This window comes from Euleptes europaea, chromosome 7 (genome assembly GCF_029931775.1).
Source record: "Euleptes europaea isolate rEulEur1 chromosome 7, rEulEur1.hap1, whole genome shotgun sequence".
NCBI lineage: Eukaryota > Metazoa > Chordata > Lepidosauria > Squamata > Sphaerodactylidae > Euleptes > Euleptes europaea.
This window is the reverse complement of record NC_079318.1, coordinates 61,531,593-61,558,176: the sequence shown is the minus strand read 5'-3', so window position 1 is coordinate 61,558,176 and position 26,584 is coordinate 61,531,593. Positions and strand designations below refer to the sequence as shown.

Sequence of the window (26,584 nt, the reverse complement as noted above, 5' to 3'; positions counted from 1 at the left end):
TTAGTCGGTATCTCGCTAGTGTCTAGGTATTACTTGTGGCTGTGCGTACGATACCAGACGCTGCTTGGGGCTTCGGTAATTCATTAAATGGGTTGAAATTAAATCAACAGAGTTTCCATCTAGACACTAGGAAGAATTTTCTAACCGTTACAGCAGTTCCTCAGTGGAACAGGCTTCCTCGGGGGGTGGTGAGCTCTCCTTCTCTGGAGGTTTTTAAGAAGAGGCTGGATGGCCGTCTGTCAGCAATGCTGATTCTATGATCTTAGGCAGATGATGAAAGGGCCATTTTCTGGGCATGGAGTAGGGGGTCACTGGGGGTGTAGGGGGGAGGTGGTTGTGGGTTTCCTGCATTGTGCAGGGGGTTGGACTAGATGCCCCTGGTGGTCCCAACTCTGATTCTATGAAACTACCAAAATTGGGGGTTCCACTTCCTTTCTCCAGTTCACATACAGATGAAACAGATGTGTCTTAAATGTTAAGCGATGACTCCCTCTTCCCTCTGCAGATCTGGTCAGTTTTTAAACCACAAAGATTTGCAACTGCCTTGGGAATGTGTGTTTAAATAATTGTGAATAAAGTATCTCAGGCAGACTCCTGGAAAAGAAACAGATTGATAAGAATGAAAAGCTTGCTGAGGTGACCAGTTGGGGTATGTATCCTATTCATTACATGTTGCGTGCTACAATGAATTCTCCTTGCTCTGTTTTGCCTTCCACTTCCATCCCTAGACAAATGCTACCACTACTTGCATTTTTCCAGCAGGGACACATGTCAGGAGCCTACTGAAAGCTCCCCTTCCTCTCAACAAGGTTTAATAAAACAACTTAGATGATGCATTTGGAGCACCCTGCACAGATTTTTGTAACTAACACAGTTGCATTTGAAGCTAATCATACTTCTGACTGCCACATTTCCCCTCCCACAATCTAAATCAAGCGTGTGAGGATAGGTTCCCCTGGCCACTGGTGGGGAATGGGAGGGGGGTAGGGTTACCAGATCAAGGCTGAGATTTGGGGATGGAGCCTGGAGCGGACAGGGATCTCAGTGGGGTACAATGCCATGGAGTCCACCCTCCAAAGTATCCATTTTCTCCAGGGGAACTGATCTCTGTAGTCTGGAGATGAGCTGTTATTCCGGGGTCCCACCTGGAGGTCCCACCTGGAGGCTGGCATCCCTAATTTGAACCTGGGTTTCCACTGCACACACTGGCTCTCTAAGACAACTAAAAAGGTCCAGGAATTCAAGAGATAAAATGTTTATTAAAAAGTGGAACTGTGTGCTTTCTGAGTGAGCCAAGGCAGAGCTGTACCCCTTTCAGTCCGCCCAGCGCAGTTCCTACCCCTACCTGTTCTATCAGCTACTGAAACAATTGGATCCATTCTCTACTTGTTACAAACAACTCCCACTGTGAATCCAACCCCATTGATTTCCACCTCCTAAATGCAAGAATTGCCTAGGCCAATTGGCTGTGGTAGGCCCTAGCCATTGGAGAAGTCAGGAGTTACAAAGTAGGTCAGACTATTGGACCATCTCTTTCAGTACTGTCTACAATGATTGATCTCTCCAGGAACTCCAGCTAAGGACTTTCCCAATGGTTGCTATCTGAGATGTCAGAGACGGAACTGTTATTTTATGTGTAATTCAGTTGTGAAATTCATAGCCAGTGGAAACAGTGATGGCTGCAAGCATAGATGGCTTTAAGATGATTATGCAGGTTCGTGGAGGAGAGGTCCGTCGATGTATCCTAGCCTCGGTGACTAAAAGGAAACTTCTACATTAAGAGGCAGTGAACTTTTGAATACCAATGCCAGGATGCAACCTCAGCCAATGTTGACAAAGAACAGGAGAATACATACAGCAGTGACATGGATAAGTTCTACGGGACTGGGAGGGGGGGGTTCAGTGCACAGCTGCCTTTTTCAGTGGCATCCCTGTGAGGGTTATTTTTGTTAACAGTTCTACCCTGAAAGGACTAGTTATCCAGGAGGATGGTAACTAGAATATGCTTCTCTCCATCTCCAGAGGCCCATTCCACAGAGCCCTAATGGAAACAGCCAAGTCCCTTTCCCAATGAGTCGCCTGCCATTCTCTTATACCGAAGCAATCTTGGTCGCTTATGCATGGGAGTTTTACCTGAGGTCTGTTACTCGCTGGACCCACACTTTCTTCTCGCGAAGCTATGCACCAGTAGTCTCCAAGTTCAAAACAAGAAGCCCCTTGAAATGTAGCTTTGTAATTGGCTGTAGCGCTTATAAGTCCCCCCCCCCCACCCTGAAACCCAAGTGGCGGGTCAAAAAGCATTTTCAAAACCAAAATGGAGCTCCCTTAAAGGAATGGGAGGGAGGGGAGAAACTCAAAGCCTCGTAGTTCTTTGAAACGTTCCTCTGCCAAGCTTCCTTGTCCCGCGCTTTGCCTTATGCATGGGGATTTCACCCGGGCTGAGCTCAGGAGAGATGGAAGAATCGGGTTAATAGAGGGACGGGAAGTCCCAGGATTTGTGAGGGCTGGCAGCGAGGTCATCTCTAATGGACAGAAAACTCATAACTTCAAGGAACAACCGAGACCGACTGGGGGCGAACGTGAGTGAACCCATGCGTAACTGACCACAGACAGAAAGATCGCACAGTAGGACCACAACATTCCTTATATTATCTTTCGTCTTAATTTAAGGAATTCCAGTTGCTGGAGAGTTACTTGTAAATAAGCCTTGAGAGAAGGAGCTGAGCTTGGCTTTGGTTGTGTCTGAAGGCTTTGAATTAACTATCTCCCTTTTGCAGTCTTTGTTACCATTAGAAGCAATTAATCAAGTGCCAAAGGAAGCCGTTGTTGACAAATTACTTCCAGATGGCTTATTTGCCCAATTCATCAGCAGAGTCTTTGTTTGTTTTTTTGCAAACAAGCTTTATTTACAAAAATTAAATGTATTAATTTGCATGGACACGTTGATCATTCAACAATATATAAACCTCTTCCTGTCACTCTCAGAACATATAAAGGGAATGAAAAAGATGTATTAGCTATGGTCTGTGAGCTCAGACACATCTTCCATTCAAGGTTGAATACTGCACTGGTACTGGCATTTTGGTTACTTGGTTGTGCTAAATTCACGCACTTTCTTTCACAAAACCATGGACTGTGGATTTCCCAGCAGCAGAGGAGCAAGTCTTAGCAGCGCACAGACTGGCAATTTCAAGGGCTTGAATTTCAACAGCAATTCAGAAAAGCTTGTACTACCTAGACGAATAAAAGGAGGCAAAGTCATCGCACCTCTAAGTACAAGGCAAATTCTGAAACACTACGGCTGCTTCCAAATACCCCATGGTGCTCTCGTTGCCACTACAGATGCAACTGCAGTCACAGAAGCAAGAAGAGCATCCAGAAACGTTTTCTGAAAGACTGTACTAAAACAGGTTTAGGAAACAGTGGAGAAAACCATGGAAGGAGCCAGAAGGAGAATAGATGTATGACATACAGTCATACAGAAGCTCCAATAAAAATCACAGCAGTTTGGGAGGCAAGTCATAGCTTTAAGCCGGTGTATAAGCTCCCTATATTTTGAAAGCAGAGTGAGAGCTTTGACACAGTTTGGGGTTTTCTAGCATGTGGATAAAATATACGACTACACAACCAACACAATGGGGGAAAATCCCTATGTTGTCTGTTAAGCTGCAGTGTATAGAGTGTTGATATTTAATCCTACCTTCCAAACCTCCAGCCAAGAGCTGCCCTGGAGTTGGGACAGAGTGGTATACGAGGAAGCAGGCTAACATACTGAGCTGAGACTCATCAGTCGGCTGCCCGCTTAAATAGGAGTGCAAACAGACATCACCTCCAGCTGCAATACAAGAGAGAGGCACGCTGAGGATTAGAGGCGATTTCTTCACTTGCTAAATAATAATCTGAATGGAAGTACAGAAGGCGTTAAGAGGCACTAACTGACTTATCAAATATCAAGCCAATTACTGTTACTGTGACGATCTCTGTCTTTTTTGTGAACACAGTTGAATTTGACTTAATTACACCTTCATCTTGCACTTCCTGCATTTCACAGCCTCTTGACCTTGCTATTTATAACTTTCCCTCTCCTAATCGCACATGTATGTGCACACATGTATGCTATGTGAAGACCCTCCTCATGCGCCTGATGAAGTGGGTTCTAGTCCATGAAAGCTTATGCTAGAGTAAAAACTTTTAAATCTTCAAAGTGCCACAAGACACCTGTTTATTTTGCTGCAACTGACTAACACAGCTGCTCCTTAGAAGGTATTTCAGTCACTCAGTTATCCCCAAGCACTCGTCCAAACCTCCCACCACCAGCATTCTCAAAGCACAAGATATTCCCTGGACAGCTGCACAAAGCAACTCCAAACAAAAGCTCACCAGTAATCCCTTCATGGCACATTCAGGGCCCTTGCCCCTTTGATTCCCCTGCACATTGAGATTTACATTATGCTGTGTGAACTACAGATACAGCTCTAAGTGAACTGGTAAAAATATTTTTTTAGATTTTTAGAATGGTTTGAAATAGTGATATGAACATGGCTGGCTTGCTTTTTAAAATCTCCAGCTTTGCATAAACACTTGTAAAATGTAATAACTCCAGTAGAGGGGCTGTGGTTGGGGAGGGGCTGTGGCTCAGTGGTAGAGCATCTGTTTGGCATGCAGAAGGTCCCAGGTTCTATCCCCGGCATCTTCAGTTAAAGGCACTAGGCAAGTAGGTGATATGAAAGACCCCTGCCTGAGACCCTGGAGAGCCGCTTTTGGTCTGGGTAGACAATACTGACTTTGATGGACAAAGGGTCTGATTCAGTATAAGGCAGCTTCATGTGTTCATGCTCTTGATTTAGTTGTGTGGACATTCCAGAGGAGAGTCATGGCTAATACCTCAACTGTGCCAAACTCATCTAAGCACTGACTGTTTTTTACCTTGAAGCCACTGGTCTAAGGCATTATCAATAGAACACTTCATCACCGGTAAAAACTCAGAGTTCATGAAAAGCCCTCGGTGTGGGTTCTTCCTCACTCTCTCCTGGTGACTTCTGGAATTAAAAAATTCTAGAACCAACTTTATCTGCCACAAATCAAACGTCTCAGATATTTCTCTTCTTTCTAATCTTCTCACAGCCTAGTAGAAAAATAAATAGAGATGGAATAAACGGGAGAAGCAAACAAACTTTTTCCTGCAGATATAACTTTTAAAACTATAAAATCCTCTTTCTTGGATTTGCTGCTTCCTAATAATCTTTAAATGGGAGGAAACTTAGAGGTGAATTGATTGATTCAGTATCACAATTCCCTGTTATAATTCTGCAATTCCTTATTCATACAAATGGGTCTCTCCTACAATGCTAGTCAAAAAATTTATTTGAAAAATGGTATATAGATTTTGTAAATAGAATAAAGCAACTGCAATAAAGAAGCAACATTTCTCTGTAAAAATTTATTCCATAAGCTCACTCTTCAAGGAAGACTTCCAAACCTCAATTTGAAACAAATCAGCTCCTTTACGTTTTATGAGAGATTCATTTAGGCTTGTTTTCACAGAAATCAGCAATAGTAAAGAAAGCAGCCACATGCACAAGCACAGCTATTGAGGGCAAAAATGGAATCGTTTACCTGGTCAATTGCTATGTAAGCTGGGAGCATCTCTGGATTCTCCTGAGTTACACACTCGTACAGGATAGATGAGAAGAGATCAAACACCTCCACTTTCTGAAAAGAGACCCGATTTACAAAGTGCACACTCTGAACGGCATCTGGCTTGTTTGGAATGTTTAATACTGTTGGGTGGAATTCATGCATGTATGTGCATCCCCACACTCATACTAACTAGTTTTTAAACCTATGAAAACCAAGGATACCCTAGCCTTCCATTTGTACAGTAGAGTTGAGTCTTCACTCTCAAATGGGTTCTCATCATCTTTAGATTGGAGGGAATTTTCTGTTATGCAGCAACATTTAATCCAATTTTAAACAATGATTTAAGGCAAAATGATGAATCTTCCAATATGTATTAAATGGATGTATTGCAATACTGACTCAGGTAAAGATAACAAATGGGTCTTCAAACTCAAATGGATGTAATTTTAAATATTCCTTTCATCAGCTACAAGAAGTTCAGAAAATAGTATTTTAGGCAGCAGCCAAGCACATTCTTCCAGCTGAGGGCACCCTTTCCTATCATTTTTTATTTATTTAAAATATTTATGGGCTGCCCTCCAAGCAAGTTCACAGCAGCTCACAAGAATAATTAAAACAGACAGACTTTACAGTACCAATATCTATTAAAAATTTTGGCACAGAAATTAAACTTCAGAAAGTTAAACACATACTCCAACTTCCACTCAACCGTAAAAATCAGAACCACCAGGAAAAAGGACTCTGGAAAAGCCAGGTTGTGCAAGCTTATCCAAAAGCCAAGGTGGTGGGAAGCTGATGCATCAGAAAGGATGCTGCAGGGGGGAAAAAGGGGTGGGGGAGACAGAAAAAACTATTTTCTGAACGAAAATTGACAGACTGTCAGCAGGAATTTCTGAACTGATCTCAGTATATACAAAGCTTGATACCCTTGTTAGTTTACCTGTTAAAAAAAAAACAGTAAACTGCTGTGACAACATTTATGTTGAAAAAAAACAAAAAACAAAAAAACAGTAAACTGCTGTGACAACATTTGTGTTGAAAAGCATACTATCTCTATATCTACTTCTGAACATGGCCCCAGAGTATAGATCAAAAAATCCATATACTGGGGCAAAGGTACAGAAAGGGAAAATGTTTCTACAGATCTGGAGGAAACTCCAGGTTTGAAAAAGAAGAGAGAAGGGCATAAAATACCATTAAAAGTTTAAAAATACTGAGATTTTGCAGGATTACCTCAGAAGATCTCAGCAACCATTCTGAATTACCTAGACAACTGCACAACTGCCTAGGTAATCCAAAATGACTGTTGCAGTTTTACTTTGAAACTTTAGGTGAGTGGGCAGGGAGGTGGAGAATGAGTGTGCAGGCAGGAAAGGCAAGAAGAAATGACAAGGATGAATCAAAGCCAGAATGGAGGAAAGAAACGTTGAGCAGAAGGGAGAGAAGGAATCAGGGAACTGGGAGAAGCTGCAAGAAGCAGAGAAGGAAGGGAGCAGGGAAAGAAGTGGCTGTGAGAAGCAGGGAAGGTGCTTGTGAGTCCACTTGTAAATACTACAAATGATCTTATGGGACAGAGCAGTGCACACATTCAGTTAAATGAACAAACAACTAGGGTGGTGGTGGTGGACAGCAGTTATACATCAGCAGGGATTTGGAAAAAAATGTTTGCAGACAGTCAATATGGGACTACAGAGAAAGGCAGACAACTAAAGATCAGTTCACGTTATTGTCTCATCTAGTGTCCTTCATGTGAGTATCTGCAGGCTCATACTTGTTTGCATGGAGGAAATAACATGTAAACTAGAAGTATACTGCACAACTGCAGTTATCCCAGCAGTCTTTTTTAAAGCTGCTGTGACTAAGTGTATTGCTGCAGTTTGTACATAACTGGGTATGCACAGTTCTTTACCGTTCACGTGGTCCATCCATCCTCCATGGAAACAGGCAAGAATATTTGTATAGAGGACATTCAACAGAGCTTCCTCAAATATGAATGGGCTATTAATCGTTTAGCCTATAAAAAATCAGGGTGATGGGAACTGCGCTTTATACCACACAGATTCCCGTATGTATGTATGTATGTATGTATGTATGTATGTATGTTCCTCCCCTCCCCCCTCTCTCCCCCTCTCCCCTCCCTCCCTCTCTCTCTCTCTATATATATATATACACTCTCTGGAGGAGCATTTAATGTTTGTCAGTCAGTCTTCCTTCCTCCCCCTTCCATACACACAGAGAGAGAGAGAGAAATAGAGAGAGGGAGAGTTTTTCGCACATTAAATGCTCCTACACATCTTGCTTTGATGACATGTATTCTATTTCCTAGAATGTTCTGCCAATTTTAAATCTGTTTCCTAATAAAGGACACAATTTTTTAAAAGCAAGATTTTACACGTACCTGCCCCATATTTGTAGCTGGTTTGCAAAAGTAGTCGGCAAATGAAAGCAATGCAGGATCAGATGTGAAAGCAGAAATGGCTTCTGGCTGAAAATAAAGTGGCATTTTAAATTCATTATTATTTCCTCTTCTTTATGGGAAACCCCACACAAGATAACCCTTTTCCAGTACAACCTTCCACTTTCTTGACACAAAATGATCAATAGCCATCTGAAACAGTGGACAGAAGTTACTACTAAACTACTCCTTAAGCAAAAGATCTGGTTTGAAGAAGGACTGTATGTGGCTCACATGCTTGCTATTCTACCAATGCAGCCAATCAAATCATAACAATTTGAAACTCTTCAGATGACTGGTTTCCCTCTGAAATTTGAACACTGTGGGACCAGATTCACACATGTATCCCAGTGACCTCCAGTGAAATCATGAAATCAATATATGTCATATGACATATCTGAGAAAGTGAGTTGTGACTCATGAAAGCTCATATTGAAATAAATGTTTTTAGTCTTTAAGGTACCACTGGGCCTATTGTTTTATTTTGCCATGACAGACTAACATTACTACCCTTTGCAATCAGCTGGGCTGGTAGCTACTATCAGTGCATGCTCAGAACTTGATTTTTTAAAAACTTCTTAATCAGTTTTCATCAGAAACTGTCCTTCCTACCTGGTAGCTCCAATTGATATGGGGTTTTTACAAAGGCACATTGAAAAACACGTTTTGAAATGTATATAAGTGGCTGCCTTATACTGAATCAGACCATTGGTTCATCAAGGTCAGTACTGTCTAGTCAGACTGGCAGCAGCAGTGGCTCAGGCAGATGTCTTCCACTTCACCTACTGCCTGGTCCTTTTTTAACTGGAGATGCCAGGGACTGAACCTGGGACCTTCTGCATGCCGAGCAGATGCTCTACCACTGAGCCACAGCCTCCCCCGCCCAATGTTGTTAGTCTTTAAAGTGCCACTGGACTATGTTTTATTTTACCAGCCCAGCCACCTGGTCGGAAGAATACCAGTTATGCAGCCCAAAAGCAGAACATCAGCTGAAAACACATCATCATATTAATTACAGATTATGAATTCAGGGTAAGAGTGATCATTTTGCACTAGTCATGACAAGTATAGGCAGAGTTTATTATTTTCATAACATATTATGAAAGTAACACAGGCCAAACAGTGGAATACCATGCAAACTTACTTTACCAACTGCCAGAAAGCCATGACAACTAAGGCCAGGAAACTCAGAGGGAAATTGAAAATGCACTTGGTGATTTGCCACATACAATTTTCACCTGAATATACTACATGCAGATTCAAGCACTGTTTGCACCTATTTGGTTTCAGCTGTGGTATCCCTCAGTTTATTCTATAATACTGTGGTTCTGACTAGACATTTTTCCACAACTTCTGCCCATGGAAACATTCTTTTGAGTCCAACCCTTTGATATATAGAAATTCCAAGAGCTGAACAATGAATCTGGGCTTAACGCCATTTTGTAATTCTTACAAACACACTCCTAGCCTCTTTTCTGCTGCCATGGAAGTTAAAATTTCAATTTAATTTTTGAATGATAACTTGGATTTTGAGCATTCCAGCAAAAGAACAAATCATGAGCACTCAAGGTGTTTAGGGGGCACCAGATATGAACTGCATCCTGTCTTAGCTACCCTATATTGGTTTTCCAGCATACGCCTGACTTCACAACCCAATGAAAAATTCAACTTCCTAAGTACTGTTTCGTTTTACATTCTAGCTCAAATGCACGTGGGATGTTTTAATGTATTGCTGCAGTGGGCAGTACAGCTAGTAAGATCAGAAAGCAACACAGACTCACTTTCAGCTTTCTTTGCTGCACGGCTGCACATTGATTACCTTGAAAGCACGAGCATCTGCATTCCGGTGAGTGACGGTCTGTGCCAGCAGACTACGCCAACCCATGGGATCCTCCTTGTATGAAAGCTGCCCAGCTCTCAATTTGACATAGAGGACACCATCCTTGGAAAGAATTGATCTGGAAAAGAAATTAAGAGTAGAAGACAAAACATTCATTTTCAGGTTAATATGCAATCAACTGGAGTACAAGTTGATAACATTCCTTACCATGAAAATACTTTGTTGCACTGTTAAGCTCAACAGCAGCTTTGTTAAGCATGACAAGTACCGTATATACTCGCGTATAAGCAGAGTTTTTCAGCCCAAAAAAAGGGCTGAAAAAGCCGGCCTCGGCTTATACGCGGGACAATACGGTAGAGGGGGGAGGGAGGAGGGAGGGGGGAACTTACCGCCGCCATCTTTTCTCTGCCGGGAGCGGCCTCCAGAGCCCCCCTGCGGCCGCGGGGAGGGCGCTCCGCCACCCCCGCCGCCTTCTCCCGGCCGGGAGAGGCCTCCAGAGCCCCCCTGCGGCCGCGGGGAGGGCGCTCCGCCGCCCCCGCCGCCTTTTCTTGGCCGGGAGAGGCCTTCAGAGGCCCCCTGCGGCCGCGGGGAGGGCGCTCCACCGCCCCCGCCGGCTTCTCCCGGCCGGGAGAGGCCTTCAGAGGCCCCCTGCGGCCGCGGGGAGGGCGCTCCACCACCCCCGCCGCCTTTTCTTGGCCGGGAGAGGCCTTCAGAGGCCCCCTGCGGCCGCGGGGAGGGCGCTCCACCGCCCCCGCCGCCTTTTCTCGGCCGGGAGCGGCCTCCAAAGGCCCCCTACGGCCGCGGGGAGGCTGCTCCGCTGCCCCCGCCGGGCCGCACCACTTCCCGCCGCCAGGAGCGGCCTGGGGGGGTCTCCTGCAGCTGCAGGAAGGCCACCCCCGCCGGATCCACCGCTTTTGCCACCAGGAGCCCAGAAGGTAAGTCTGCGGGGGGGAGGGGTTATAAGCCGACCCTCGGCTTATACGCGGGTGCCTAATTTTTCCCCATTTTGGGGGAGAAATTAGGCACCTCGGCTTATACACGGGTATATACGGTATTCTCCATCCTACCTATTTGCCTATGTGAAACATGGTTATTTGTATCCATGGATTCTACTGAAAAGGAGATCTGCAAATATGCCTTTCTTTATCTTGTACACAAAGGGGAAAGTGGGAGAATGTGACAAAAGGGGTGAAGGCTGCATGATGATATAATCTAAAACTATATCATCATGCAGCAACTTTGGTTTGGATTAAGGACTGGATAATTCATCCAAACAATAAGAGTACTAAATTAGAACTAACTGACTGGCAAGTGGGACCACATCAAATTTTATAGGGGGAAAATCCCAAAAAACAGCTGGAAGAAAAGAGAGATCACCCGATTGTGGACAACATGATTACTGTGTGGAAGAAATTAAAATCAAGACTAAGTCCCAATCCCCCGTTAACGATGGTTCCATTCAGTGTTTATGGTTCTCTAATGGATAGAAAAAAGTATGGATCCATTAGATATAGAGACATAATAAAAAAAGATGGAACATTTAAAACATTAACGGAAATTCAGGAAGACCACCCACAGATGTCTTGGATGACATATCATCAACTAATGTCGAGAGTCATGGAGGACTGTACAGTCAGAGGTAAAATCAGAAAAGAGACGGAATTTGAACAACTAATGAGCAAACCAGTACAACATCTTCTAGGAAAGATCTATAAACTCCTAATATCGTTCGATACAGAGGAAGAACAAGTTAAAGTCTGCCAAATCAAATGGATGGAGAACTTAAATGAAACAATAATGATAGAAGAATGGGAACAGATCTTTCGGAAAAATTCTAAGTTTACTTTATGTCAAAGTATTCAGGAAAATTGCCTTAAGATGCTGCACAGATGGTATATAACTCCTAGCGATATTCAGAATATGAACAGCAAAGCTTCGGGACTCTGTTGAAAATGTCATCAAATCAGAGGCACTTTTTTCCACTTGGTGGACATGTGAAGTCGTGCAGAAATATTGGGAAAAAATTCATAAGAACCTCGAAGGCATCGTAGGACAGAGCATAAAATATGATCCCAAACTCTTTCTTCTGAATAAATCACCAGATACCATAAATGAGGACCAACAGATCGTATTAAAATATCTTGTAACAGCGGCGAGAGTAGTCCTGGCATCACTTTGGAAAACAAATAAGATCCCAAAACTTCAACCATGGTTAGATAAGTCCCTAGAATATATTACTATGGCACAATTAACAGAATATATTAAAGATAATACACGAGAACAGAATCATGAGAGATGGAAATCATTTTATGAATATATTAAAAGCACCAGATAAAAGATCTAGTCAAATCAAATTATATTATGTTAAGAAAATATGGAAGACGGTATTATAAAGAGGGGTAGAGATTGTTAGATACCAACAAAATTATATGTAAATAATATCTTCCCTTTCCCTATTTTTTCCCTCTGTATATCTACTTATTAATGAAAAAATAACAAAAATATGCAATAAAAAAGGGGTGAAGGCTATCTGTAGACTTTCCAGAAGGGAAACCTTAATTCCTGAAAGGCTTTTAGGGGATCTGTATCTTAGTACAATTAGTAAATTTTGGATGAAAGGAACAACTCTTTGGGGAGGGTTGTATCCTGGATGCTTCCATATATAAGGTTCACTTTTCATATAGTCAATATTAGTATGTTTCAAGGGCAAAGATACAAGGGTTTGGGGTTTCTATTATTTGGATTTTCATTCTGCACAAATCTTGATCTGCCCATCTGCACTAGATTCTTTCATTATGTACATGCCGTTGGATCCCAACATGGGTTTCCATGTGCAGAAGACAAAATTCAACATGTACTTACCCCTGATAGTACTTACACCTGCAAGCAAAAAGGGGTTCCCCCCCACAAAAAAAAAATTGCAGGAACAGCTCTGATTTGGACACTGTGCCACCATACTTGTGATGCACTGAGCTACTACGGAACAGCTGCCATCATGAATACTCACTTCAAATGATGCACACCTTTGCTTAAATCTATCAGCAGTTCCCAGTACCGTGGACCTTTCACTCGGATCTGGAAACATACAATATTTCAGCTGTTAGCTACAGGTCAGAAAAATAAATATAATGGGTTCACATCTAACACACAAAGGCCTTCCACACACACTTCAGTAATTTATTTTAAATATATATACATCTTACCTTTCCAAGAGCTTGAGTTGGCTTATAAATAAATCCATCAAGACTCCATTAAGAAAGTACAAAATGACTCAAAAATCACAACTAGAGAAACCACCCTGCTTCAAAAAAATTCAACAGCAGTCCCCAGAAATCCCTCTGGAATAAAACCAGAATAAACACAACTGTGGGCCGATGCTAGAACAAGCTCAGCTACTTGCTGAGTACCTGCTATTAGCTGGGTGGAAGGGACAATCAATAGAGATGGCTGAGCAGATTAAAGAGACAACCTCCAAAAAAGGCATCCTCAAGACTGAACACCTCCTGGGGTTGTACCCTTATGAAGCGCAAGGGATATTTTCCCTGGGAGAAAATATCCCCTCTTCCCCTGACCTAGTGCAGAAACCACTTTCCACTAGTGCATAGGAAAGGCATGTGCCATTTTACATAACATGTATTTGTTATCATGATCATGAAGCTCCATAAACAGACAATAATGCTTGAAAAGTTGAAACCAGCAGAAAAAGAAGAAGGCCCAACATGAGTGGATTGACTCTATAAAGGAAGCCCTGGCCCTCAGTTTGCAAGACCTGAAAAGGGATGTTAACGATAGAGATGGCTGAGCAGATTAAAGAGACAACCTCCAAAAAAGGCATCCTCAAGACTGAACACCTCCTGGGGTTGTACCCTTATGAAGCGCAAGGGATATTTTCCCTGGGAGAAAATATCCCCTCTTCCCCTGACCTAGTGCAGAAACCACTTTCCACTAGTGCATAGGAAAGGCATGTGCCATTTTACATAACATGTATTTATCATGATCATGAAGCTCCATAAACAGACAATAATGCTTGAAAAGTTGAAACCAGCAGAAAAAGAAGAAGGCCCAACATGAGTGGATTGACTCTATAAAGGAAGCCCTGGCCCTCAGTTTGCAAGACCTGAAAAGGGATGTTAACGATAAGACACTTTGGAGGACATTATTCGTAGGGTTGCCATAAGTTGGAAGCAACTTGACAGCACTTAACACACACACAAGCTCTACAAAATAAGTACGCTGAATTTTCTGGCAGTTCTGTATAAACAAAGAAAACCATTTCTCTTCCTTATCCAGCTGCTTCCATCTTAATTTGGTGTGGTGAAACAAGGAGAATATCTGTAGAAAAGAAATTTACTAATATGCAAAAAATGTACAATTAGCTGGAAACTGAAAAAAGATTAAGCTATGATTACTCCCCCACACACAAACATACACAACAGTACCATATCAACTCTGCCAAATTGACACAAGCTTAAACTACTTTAGGTTGTAACAATACATTCTAAACGTAGCACATAGACCCTGGATTTGCTAGCCATAAATTGGAAATAGGTATTTTAATAAATAAATTTGAATTTTTAAAAAGTTGGAAATGAAAGAAATGTTTGTTAATAGTGTATTTATTTAAAACATTTATTAGCCGCCTTCCTCCCTTGCAGAACTCAAGGCAGCTTATAATATAAATAAAATTATTATGAAAACACCTCAAAGGTCACAGTTTCAATTTTAAAAAATCCAATTAGGACTGCCAATAAGTAAAAACCAAATCAGTCAAATGCAGTCCTAATTAAAACTGTCTTCAATTTCCTCCTGAAGATCAACAGTGAGGGGGCCAGGCACACCTCCACGAGGAGACTGCTCCGCCATTGTGGGGCTGCCATTCAAAAGGTCCTTTCTCATGTGCCCACCAGACGAGCTTCTTTGACTGGTGGGTCATTCGGGAGGGCCTCTCCCTGTGATCTTAATTCCAGAGCAGGAACGTATGGGAGTATCAACACATTAAAATTATTCCCCTCTTTAGAAAGAAGGCCAGCATTTGATACACAAAACAAACAAGCAATATTTTCCATACCACATTCTTGATTCTTCCTAGGTTAAATGGCTTGTTTAGATCAGCAGCCCACACATTGAGTTCTGTTATATACCTGCTTCAACAGATGAAGTTCCGGGAGAAGGGTAGGTGCCATTAGCTCTTCAGTTGTTTCTTCGTACCACTGAGTTCCCTTGAAAATACAGGAAAAAAACTTTGGAACACTTTTTGTTTAGCATGAAATTCATCACCACCACCAACAAAAAGATCCACAAAACAACAATACTATATATAGCTTTTGTTATTTAGGACAAGCAGTATAGAAAGTGTTTCATCTCCTCTGATTTAGGGAATATAAATATTTCAAAGAGGAAGAAGAGTTGGTTTTTATATGCCGACTTTCTCTACCACTTAAGGGAAAACAAACTGGCTTACAATCACCTTCCCTTCCCCTGCCCACAACAGTCACCCTGTGAGGTAGGTGGGGCTGAGAGAGCTCTACGAGAGCTGTGACTAGCCCAAGGTCACCCAGCTGGCTTCACGTGAAAGAATGGGGAAACCAACCCGGTTCACCAGATTACAGTCCACCGCTCATGTGTAGGAGTGGGGAATCAAACCCGGTTCTCCAGATCAGAGTCCACCGCTCCAAACCACTGCTCTTAACTACTACACCACGCTGGAAGCCATTCTAGATCATCACATATCCATGCAGATAAAACGTGAAGTGATTTTATCCAGCATTGCTGATGTTCCCTGCCAATTAGTGCTTTTGTCCCTGGAAGGCGATGGCCATGGCATGCAGCTTCTTCTCTATAAAAATTTTCCTCAGTGCTATAAAATGACAAGCTCAATCTGTGGACAACCCTTCTTAACTCTTTCCCTTAGTTTTACACATTCAGCTGGGTGTGGTGCTGAAATAACACAATGAAGGAAGGACGCAAGAACCTTCCAATCCAGGCCCTCCGAGGCACCCATCTAAATCATGGGAAAGTCCAGTTAGGCACGATTCTCCAAATGTTTCTGAAGGGGGAAACGAGTCATGCAATCTCAGCCTTTGAACGACTGAGCCCTTGCATAGAATGCATTTTACACCAACACCATTTCCTACTTTCAAAACTTTGCAATGGTTCTGCAAAGCAGATAAAAGCACAAGTTATATGCTGGAAATCTCCATTTCAAACCTCATGCTTTGAGCCAGCAGCTGTGATCCACCATTCCACCCACCAGGGAACAAGCTGAGCAGCCTGGCTCTCTCAAGGGCAGCTACAGCACACAGCCAGGTGGACTGTCATGATGCATACCTATTCTCTCCAGGATCAGAGGAGCATGCCTATTATATTAGGTGCTGTGGAACACTGCAAGGACAATGCTGCTGAAGTCGTCTTGTTTGTGGGCTTCCTAGAAGCACCTGGTTGCCCACTGTGTGAACAGACTGCTGGACTTGATGGTCTGATCCAGCATGGCTTTTTTATGTTCTTATGACCACTAGAAAGACACTACTTAGAGGAGGGGACAGCTTCCTTGTGCAAACCCACCCCACTAAACACAATGCGCCTTTTGCCATCTCTTCCTTTCATGACACCCCTTATATCTCTCAGGATCCATCTACCTTGTAAGTAACCTCTAGCAGAGCATAGCAAGGGGTGTCTGTATCCACATCCATGGGCACAAGGAGCCTGGGCTCTGCTGCCAGCACATACAAATGCCGCAAGGCCTGCAGGTGATACCTGTGTAAAAGATAAACATGTAAGGAACACCTTTTTCCATCCACCTTTTGAGATCAATAGAAAAGGCCCAGAATAAAAGTCCTGCCCCTTAAAAAATGAGATGCATGCAGATTGCCAAAAGGCAAAAAGGTATTTGTCCACTAAGGGATTTGGAGGCAATAATGGTTAAAACCTTACCTGTTATCAGTACTGTGAACTGGAAAGTGAGGATACAGAGCACAAAGAAGAGCAGCAATTGAAGAATTTGAAGTGCTAAGAGAATACCTGCAACAACAACAAAATCCCTGCAGTTTTTATCTGGAGGCAATGAAGAACATTAAGTATCTCAAGAAATTGCAACCTATCATTGTAAAGCAGAAAACAAGGATGAGGCATTAAAGTATATGAGGCATGAAAAAACTTCAGCATAGTCAAGGACACATGCATCCAAATTCTACATCAAGGTGATAACAATGACGTGCCAATGAAAGAATACAAGGAGATGCCCAATACAGAATCAGACATTGTTCCATCAAGACCATCACTGTTGACTCCAACAGGCAGATCTCCAACATCTCAGAAATGGGGTCTTAACCCAGCTCTGCTACCAGATATCCTGTTAACTGGAGATACCAGGGACTGAAACTGGTGCCTTGTGCTCAACCTTTGAGCTACCGTGCCTCCCCACTGGCAACATATATTTATACAAATATATAAATATTAATTAACAATATACCTTCGTTGGCCTCCTATCTCCTCCTTTCTCAGCCAAAAATAATTTCAAGTTCTTTATGTGCCTAGATCATGGGAAGAATTATGCAAACCACACTCATGCAAATCAGTATAGTTTGCATAATTCATTCTTCTCCCATGATCTATGTACATAAAGAATTTGTAATTATTTTTGGCTGAGAACTAAAGAAATACAGGGAAAGAACAGTTTAAAATTGGAGAAACATGGCCTGTAGGGAGTGTATGAGAGCAAGAAAAGGAGTGTCACACCAAGGACAGAGCAAAAAACAAGAAACAGTTGGTGCAGTTGGAGAATTAATTTTTATTTACTGTGAGGCCCCTACACATTTCACAAACACTTCATCAGGGGAATCGGAAGTAAATACAAGTCAGCAAGGACTGAGCATATGCAGAAAATAAATAGTTTCAAATATCAAAGCAAATAATATTGGGCTCAGATAATTCTTTTACAAACACAATACAGAGGCAGTTTGTACATTTAGACATAATTAAGAACAACAAGGTTTTCTAAAACCTATAACTACATTGATGTAGTATAAGTGACCTGTAAAATATTATAGTCTGGGCACTTCCCACAGCAACAGTGGGAAACAGTGAATTAAAATTAATTCTCCTGCTGCACCGACTCTGGTTTTTTGCTCTTATTGCCACAGGTGTGTACTAGAGCAATCAATAGTCACAGCAGGAAACGTGGAACTGTGCTGGACAATGAGGCACTGTTTCCACCACAACTTCTGCCCAGATTTTACAAGCCTGTGTTTTCTATTTCCTTCTGAGCCGTAAGGATTGAAAACTTGCTATTCAAAGGCACAGAAATTGACCTCCTCACAAAGAGGGCTCTCCAAATACCAATTTCTATGATTGCACAGCCTATTTAGCTGATACATTTATACCCAGCCCTTCCTCCAAGAAACTCATGATTCTCTCTTCTTTATTTTACCCTCACAACAACCAAGAGAGAAAGAGCAAATGGCCAAAGGTCACCCAGCAAGGTCCATGGCTGAATGGCAATTGGAACCTCCCAGTCCTAGTCCAGCCCTCAACCCACTACATCACAACGGCTCTCTCCTTAGTCATTAGAGCAGCCTTTTACATTGTGCAACCTAGAAATAAATAAATTATATAAATAAATAGTAAAATAATAGGTTACCTTCCTCCTCCCAAAAAAAGGAGTCCAAGGGCCATGTGATGTGCCATGTGGAATCCATAGTTCATCTCCCCACCGGTCTTCTTGTGCATAAAACGACAGAGTTGGAGGACCTTCAAGTTTCCGGATCCTGCCATGACCATTGCCAAGGAGAGCAACACCACACTCAGACAAGTTTCCAGGTTATAATGACCTGCCTTATATAGATATTAAGGAAACCATTTGTCAGTTTCATTTTTATACCTTTTAAATAAGCTTATCCTTAGGGACCAGTTTCAACATATCTAACTATGCCAATAAATTCAGCATCATATAAACCACCCCATACGTTCCTTATGGTCACTCGATAGAGTCCGAAATGAACATTTCTAAAAATAAACAGAAGGTACCATACGATTGCAAAAGTAATGACTACAGGAGAATTACACAACTTTAAGTTGACAATGAGGAAATTGAAATTGTTCAAGACTTTCTAATCCTTGGCCCCACCATCAACCAAAAGGGAGACTGCAGCCAAGAAATTAGAAGGAGATTGAGACTGGGAAGGGCAGCCATGAAGGAGCTAGAAAAGATTTTGAAGTGTAAGGATGTGACTCTGGCCACCAAGACTAGATTAATTCATGCCATCATATTCCCTATTACTATGTATGGGTGTGAAAGCTGGACAGTGAAGAAAGCTGATAGGAAGAAAATAGATTCCTTTGAAATGTGGTGTTGGAGGAGAGTGTTACGGATTCCGTGGACTGCCAAAAAAACAAATCAGTGGGTTATAGATCAAATCAGGCCTGAACTGACCCTAGAAGCTAAAATGACTAAACTGAGGCTATCGTATTTTGGTCACGTCATGAGACGACAAGAGTCACTGGAAAAGACTGTCATGATAGGAAAAGTTGAGGGCAGCAGGAAAAGAGGAAAACCCAACAAGAGATGGATTGACTCACTAAAGGAAGCCACAGCCTTCAATTTGCAAGATCTGAGCATGGCTGTCAAAGATAGGACATTTCAGAGGACTTTCATTCATAGGGTCGCCATGAGTCGGAAGCGACTTGATGGCACTTAACACACACACACCATACGATTAAGAGAACTGGTGTAACCAACTGGTCATCCCTATAAAAGTCTAGCTCTTTCAGTTGATGCCCTCCAAAGTCCTGAGAGTTAGTATTTCCAAAAAGCACTGTAAGACTTAAAAAAAAAAAAACTTGAGAAAACTTTCAATGATTGGTTTAAGCCCGCTCTGAGCCTGGCTTGCTGGGAATGAGGGCTATAAATACATGAATAAATAATATGAACAATGCCGTCAAGTTGCAGCTGACTTATGGCAACTCAGTAGGGTTTTCAAGGCAAGAGGCTAACAGAGGTTGTTTGCCATAAAGGCATAAATTAGCACCTTTGAATTAATACTCTTCCCCTCACATGCACACTGTACACCATGCAGAATTTTCCTAGAAACCCAGCTCCCATCTTCTCTTCTTTCATGCACAGAGATTAACACTAATGCAACAGCCATGCATATCCATTGCTACACACGCACTGAATTGTGTCCTGAGTGCTAGATCTTATAGACAGAAAGACAGAATGGTTGTTTTGACTCTCTGTGCTTAATGCACTAAGCAAAAATCTAACTAGGCAAATTACTAAGCCATAACAAGGTGGAATTAATTTTTGCACTTATAACAATTAGCGAACATTTTTAACTTGCAATTTTTCTTCATTTATATACTACTTTTCTCCCTGATAGGGACTCAAATTGGCTCACACTGTTCTTCTCTCCTTCATTTTATCCTCGCAACAGCCCTGATGAGGCTGAGAGTGACTGGCCCAAGGCTGCCCAACAAGCTTTCATGGCAGTGTGGGGATTTGAACCTGGGTCTCCCAGATTTCAGTCCAACATTCTAACCACTATAAACACACTGACTTAACACCTTATTCATGGGACTGTTCAGTAATACTACTTTTAAGGCTTCCACCTAGTTAAAGGATAAAAAATCTAGTTTACTATAAAATGTTCTGACAACACATACAGTACAGAAATATTGACTCATATGAGCCTTGAGGTTTCAGGATGTGGATCCCACGGATTATGTCCCAAGGGCTACTGCTGGCAGAACAATCCACATCCACCAGTCCCAGTTAACACAAATAATGGGAGCTCTGATTCGATGGTCCACAAGTGCAGCGGAAGACAGATGTCCTTCCCCTATAACTGGGGCAAGCTCAGTACAAGCACTTCATCCTACCTTCCAAACAATACAATGAGCTGGAGTAATGGCCTAGTGCTGCAGCACTTGGGGATGTAGGTTGGGCTGATGAGCACAATAAAATTCAACCAAACAGTATCATGAAATCAAGTCTGATGGGTTCTAACAGTAAAATTATTGGCACTTACTATGGAAGCTGTAGCAGAGGACAAGCACTTCATGAAATCCTTTGCAAACGTGTACTAGAAAGAGGAATGCAAAATAAAAGACATGCTAAGACAGTGGATGAGAAGGTTACACCATATACCAAGCATCTCAGTCTGGAGTTGTATACATGCAAAACATGCACCCTACTACTTTGATACAGTCCCTCTCATGATAAAACACCTGCATCCTTATTTCATAGGATCATGAAGTTATAAGATACTAAAAACCACCCAGGCCCTGAAGCAGGAACCGCCAAACATTTGATCTAGAGATAAGAAGCAGGGCCTCCTCAGTTACAGCCCCAGAACTGCACTGATGTTCCCTCTTCAAACAGGCCTCCTGTGGTTTCATATTACAAGTATTCAGGAAACTGTTTTTTTTTCTTTCAAATTTATAACCCGCCCTCATCCCCAGCGAGCCAGCAAAATGTTTGTTCACCCATTTTAAGTAAAGAACTGAAATGGACATCCAAATATTTGCTTCCTATAAATTATAGCAAGGATGATGTGGGTTAATCATCTTTCTCTGTATTACACTTCATAACTTCAAGGCACTCAGGGCAAGATCAAATGTTCTCTCCTGTCCCATTTTATCTTTATCCTGTGAGGCACATTTGGTGGAGACCGAATGATTAGCCCAAGGTCACCCAGGGAGTTTCATGGCTTGATTGGGGGATTCCAACCCAGGTTCCCTGAGGCTTGGTCTGATACTAACTTCTGCACTAGGTCACCTGCAAAAAGGATGAGCAAACAAGTTGTCCAAGACACAAGATGTCCAAATGTCTCATTACTACTTTTGTACAACTTTCCATGCAGCTCAAGCAAGCAAGCCAAGCCACAAGCTGTAAAAGAACTGGCCTGTGGGAAAGTCCTTTCCAACCACCTCCTCAGCTTTAAGAATGTACTGAAGCTGTGATCTCATAGATAAACCTGCAGTCATGAGGACTGGAAACTCACTTAAACAGAAATGAAAGAAAACTGGGATTCTCCAAGAAATGCCCTAAGACTGCATATTTCCCAGCCCTGTTTAACTGGCTACCAAACTACTTACCAAGCAATTAAACGCAGCCAGGTTTTCAGAACCAGCAAACCGAAACCCCAAAGACAAACAGGCCCCAGCAGTTATGTAGACATGAGCCTGCCTAAAAAGAAAGACCTGGCATGAAAGTTTTCCAAATAGCATGGAAGACATATCAGAACAAAGTGACTTTCATTTCCCCTCCAATTAAAAGAAAGAAAAAAACAACATGCAGTGGTTTGAGTTCCTTCTGCAACAGCCTAGCTGCATCCTTCTAAAAGGCCCCAGAGATGACATCAGATGAATAAGTCAACCAGCCAAATGAAAATCCCACTGAAAATCTCAGTCACTGAAAATGCTGTTGTTGCTACCTCCAGCCATGAAATGGTACAAGTCACATGTTGTTCAGGCCTCAGTTAATTTGGCTATTATGATAATATTTTGCCTAGTGCATTTCTGTTCCACCCTCCCTTCAAGGAGCTCAGGATGACACACACAATTCTCTGTTCCCTATTTTAACCTCACAACAACCCTGTTTTGTAGGCAAGGTGAGAGAATAGACTGGCCCAACATCACCCAACCAGCTTCATGGCACCATGGGGATGTGGATCCTGGGTCTCCCACATTCCAGTCTGACACTCTAACTGCTACACACAACACTGCCTATCCATAGCTCAGCATAACATTGATGGAATCTACTATACTGCTGGTTCTTTATTTATTCAGCCAATTGCTGATTATATACTGGTTTATTTTTACTCTGTCTGTTTTAGATTGATTATTTTAATAAAGCAAGCCAATTTTTTTGGGGGGGGGAGTGGGTCTTAAGGCCAAAGAAAACTGTTAGAAATTTTCAAAATAAAGAAAGAGTGGTCTTTGACACTAAGTTGTTTTTCCTTGATTCTGACCAGGCAATGATTTCATTCAAAGGGCCTGAACAATAGGCCCTGCCCACACAGCTGAAGTCTAAACATTACAGTCATACCATGGGATGAGCCCATGGGAAAAAAATAGTTCCCATGGCGTGACTGCAATATTGGGGGAGGGGGTTTCTATGTTTTTGGTTGAAAGGTGTATTCAAAGCCCTTTGGGACTAAAAGACTAAACAGAGGTATATTATAAAGACTAAACCAAGCAGGCAACAGCAACCACTTACGCCAGAGTCTCCAGGTTCAGATCTTCTGATGAAGGCATTTCAGTTGCATGAAGGGATACGCTGTTCTCCCTTACGATCTGTAGGAAACATAAGAGAAACACCAAGATGCAACTGTCAAGCTTCAAATTTGCAAACACCGCCAGTTTTAGGAAAGAAAAGACAAATAAGAGTCTTCTTTTTATCAGTGATGCTCTAACTCCTTCTTTTAATGTTTTCTTATTAGTACACCAACAGACTGCAACTTTAGGTCAGGACTCTAGCAGCAGTTCAGGATTTCCCTCTTTCCTGCCCTATATTTTAATTGTTGTTTTAATGTTTCTGCATGTGTATTCTAGTGTGGTTTTAATTGTTTTAATGATGTGTTTGGTGTTGATGGTTTTTAAGATGTGTTTTTATTAGGTATGTTTTTAATCTGTTAACTGCATTCCAGAAGTGTTCCTTGTCTAAAGAGCTTTTTAATGTGTCACTGACACAGAAACTAATCAAAATTGCAGTGGATCCTACATGTATATACTTGGAAGTCCAACAACGGACAAGTAAGTGGATTTGAGGAGCAGATTAAAAGCATCAAGACAATAGACATTTCTTCAAATATATTCAGAACAGGAAACCAGCCAGAGAAGCAGTTGGGCCTTTAGATGACCAAGGAATGAAGGGATTGCTAAAAGGAAGATGGGAATGTGGCAGACAAACTTAGTGAACTTTTTGCATCTGTGTTCACTGTGGAAAATATGGGGAATGTACCCATAGCACAGCTACTATTTTCAGGAAGGGAGACTGAAGAACTGAGCCAAATTGAGGTGATGAGAGATGGTGATCTAGACCTATTGGGGAAATTAAAAAGCAATAAGTCTCCAGGTCCTGATAGCATATACCCGAGAGTTCTTAGGGAACTGAAATGTGAGATTGTTGATCTACAACCCGCATACGTAACTTAATATGTAACTTATCGATAAAGTCAGCCATTGTACCAGAAGAGTGGAGAGTCGCAAATGTTACACTGATTTTTAAAAAGGGATCCAGAGAAGAACTAGGAAATTACAGGCCAGTTAGCCCAACCTCTGGTCCCAGGCAAATTAGCAGAAACCTGAGCTTCTCCTGCACATAGAGTAGTAGTGATTTTCAAACAGCATTCAAGAAAATTCTGGGATCTCTTGGAAGTTCATCAGGGATTAGTCAAGAAGGATCAAACTAGATGCGATGGCAGCAGACCCATGAACTTAAGCCTGGATGGCCACAACTGAATAGAAAGAACAGAGGTGGGATGGTCCAATTTTAAGTAAACAAAAGGTACGCAAAGATGTGTACCCCTTCCGTCTTTCCAGCACTTTTCCTTGCAGCCCATTTCCCCAGGGACTCTCCTACCAGCTACTTTTCGACACTGGAACTGAATGTGGCCAAGGGAAAAGTGCGGGGGAGGGGGGAGAGGAGGAGACAGCTCAGTCTTACAATGGACCCCTCATCCTCATGCGACCCTCACTTTCCACGTGACTGTGACAGATCCATGTTCAACAAACACAGGTCTACTTCAGTCACATCTACTTCAGCTGCACGAGGACAGGTAGTGGTAGATTCTCACTTCATGCACGGTGACAGTGAGGGCAAACAGGTCTGGACAGTGCCCCTCAGGAACATGTTCCTGTGAATACACCTGGCTCAGACTCCTTTGGAAAACATGGCATTCCATGGCAGACATGGAGGGGATCTTCAGCAGACAAATAGATGTGGAGAGAACACTCTGAACACAGAAATTGCTAGTGACTCAGTGTAACAGGCTCATATGCTACTTACTTGAGGCACGTTGCTGTCAATCCACTTAGAGCTGGGCAGTATGTCATCCCACAAAATCAAGCACCGAGCCAGCGTCTTCGAACAAAACAAACAGAAAATCGGAATAGAGTCATATTGGCAACAAGTTCAGAAACGGTAGAACTGGACAGGTATGACATTGCCATTTTAAATGTAGACCTGAAAAATGCTTTGGACTCTTGAACTCTATGTGAGTAGGATTTAAATCCTATTTCTAAACACATAGACCATGTCAATGCACCACTTTGCAAACATCCATCATCAATTTGCTGGTTTATTTATGTTCTGTTGGGTTTGATCCAGCCATCGGTCAGCAGAAGATCTTCCTTACTTTACCTTCCCTTGCCTCAAACCCATTTCTGAAGCTGGATTCTGGGCTGCGGGGTCCACGTGGAGCAATAGCCATGTGGGTCGGTGGACTGCAGTGAGGAAGGAGACGAGGATGATGCTACCCATTCCTGCCCCTTGCATCATTGGAGCTCCACTAACAAAAGAAGGCAGCAGTGAGTTTGTCCTCTTTACTCACTGCAAAGGACAGCTGGGGAGCAAATTTTAACAGGTATAACAGGGCCCTACACTGTGTTAGGATATACTGCTTGTGGCCAGAAGAAAGCACTGCAAACAAAAAGGTTTAGAGTGAAGCATATAAAAGGAACTCATGGGAATTACAGTTAAAAGGATGCAGAGTGCAGCACTTCTATTAAAGGCTGTACACCTTTCCATTTTGAGCAACTTGCACTGCAATACAAGAACAAAATCAAAGCATAAACCATACCCGTAATAAAAGGAATTCTGGTTTCACAAAATCCAATAAATACATTGTGTCTGGAGCTCGAAGCCAGTCAGCAATGGACCTAGCAAAATACAAGAATAAGTACAGTTCGTGAATTGTAATGGCTTGTTTATAGCAGCGTGAGGATTTACTTCCCCAAAGCATTCCTGACGGTGGAATTTGCATGCAGCCTTCCCTTTTTAATCCCCAAAGGCCCAATCCTTATCCATTTTCACAGGACTTGGCAGAAGTACAACAGCCACTGCTTACTTGTGTCTGCACAAGTTCCTTCCATTTACATGGAGGCCATTGCAACAGTTACCCAAGGCAGTATTTTGAAATTGGTGTTAGAGAAGGAATAGCCACAAAGGCAGTACACATGAAGCTACCTTATACTGAATCAGACCCTTGATCCATCAAAGTCAGTATTGTCTACTCAGACCAGCAGCGGCTCTCCAGGGTCTCAGGCAGAGGTCTTCCACATCACCTACCTGCCTAGTCCCTTTAACTGGAGATGCCAGGGATTGAACCTGGGACCTTCTGCATGCCAAGCAGATGCTCTACCACAGAGCCACGGCCACTCCCCAGAGTTAGCATTAACCTCAGTGCTGATTTACCACTAACCATAGTTATCTCATGAGTTGGAAGTGACTTGACAACCCTTTTCCAATACTGTCATTTGAAATTTTATAAATGCAAAACCCAGTACCTGTTGTTAGTCTTTAAGTAGATCATCGCTAGTGCTAGAGTTGCACCTGGACAAGTCACGTCCACATTTATGGTATCTCCCTCCTGTCAAGATAGGAGTACACATTTTAACTGATGTAGGCTTTACTAGCCATGGGTATTACACAT

The 26,584-nt window shown here is 42.3% G+C and overlaps 1 protein-coding gene across 2 annotated transcripts in view; it reads right to left on the bottom strand.

Moving 5' to 3' along the window:
* Positions 1–2,861: 2,861 nt before the first annotated feature.
* ANAPC1 (anaphase promoting complex subunit 1) overlaps positions 2,862–26,584 on the bottom strand; it is a 60,576-nt gene continuing 36,853 nt past the window's right edge. For both annotated transcript variants that reach the window (XM_056852624.1, XM_056852625.1), the window contains exons 32-48: positions 26,439–26,521; positions 25,733–25,811; positions 24,940–25,014; positions 23,149–23,225; positions 22,026–22,116; positions 20,957–21,010; positions 18,571–18,764; positions 16,866–16,952; positions 16,571–16,688; positions 15,077–15,154; positions 12,943–13,010; positions 9,915–10,053; positions 8,039–8,125; positions 5,617–5,712; positions 4,927–5,125; positions 3,701–3,835; positions 2,862–3,234 (exon numbers count right to left, since the gene is read on the bottom strand). In XM_056852624.1, the coding sequence (XP_056708602.1) occupies positions 3,119–3,234; positions 3,701–3,835; positions 4,927–5,125; positions 5,617–5,712; positions 8,039–8,125; positions 9,915–10,053; positions 12,943–13,010; positions 15,077–15,154; positions 16,571–16,688; positions 16,866–16,952; positions 18,571–18,764; positions 20,957–21,010; positions 22,026–22,116; positions 23,149–23,225; positions 24,940–25,014; positions 25,733–25,811; positions 26,439–26,521 (1,776 nt within the window). In that variant the 3' untranslated portion in view covers positions 2,862–3,118. The remainder of the gene's footprint in view (positions 3,235–3,700; positions 3,836–4,926; positions 5,126–5,616; positions 5,713–8,038; positions 8,126–9,914; positions 10,054–12,942; positions 13,011–15,076; positions 15,155–16,570; positions 16,689–16,865; positions 16,953–18,570; positions 18,765–20,956; positions 21,011–22,025; positions 22,117–23,148; positions 23,226–24,939; positions 25,015–25,732; positions 25,812–26,438; positions 26,522–26,584) is intronic.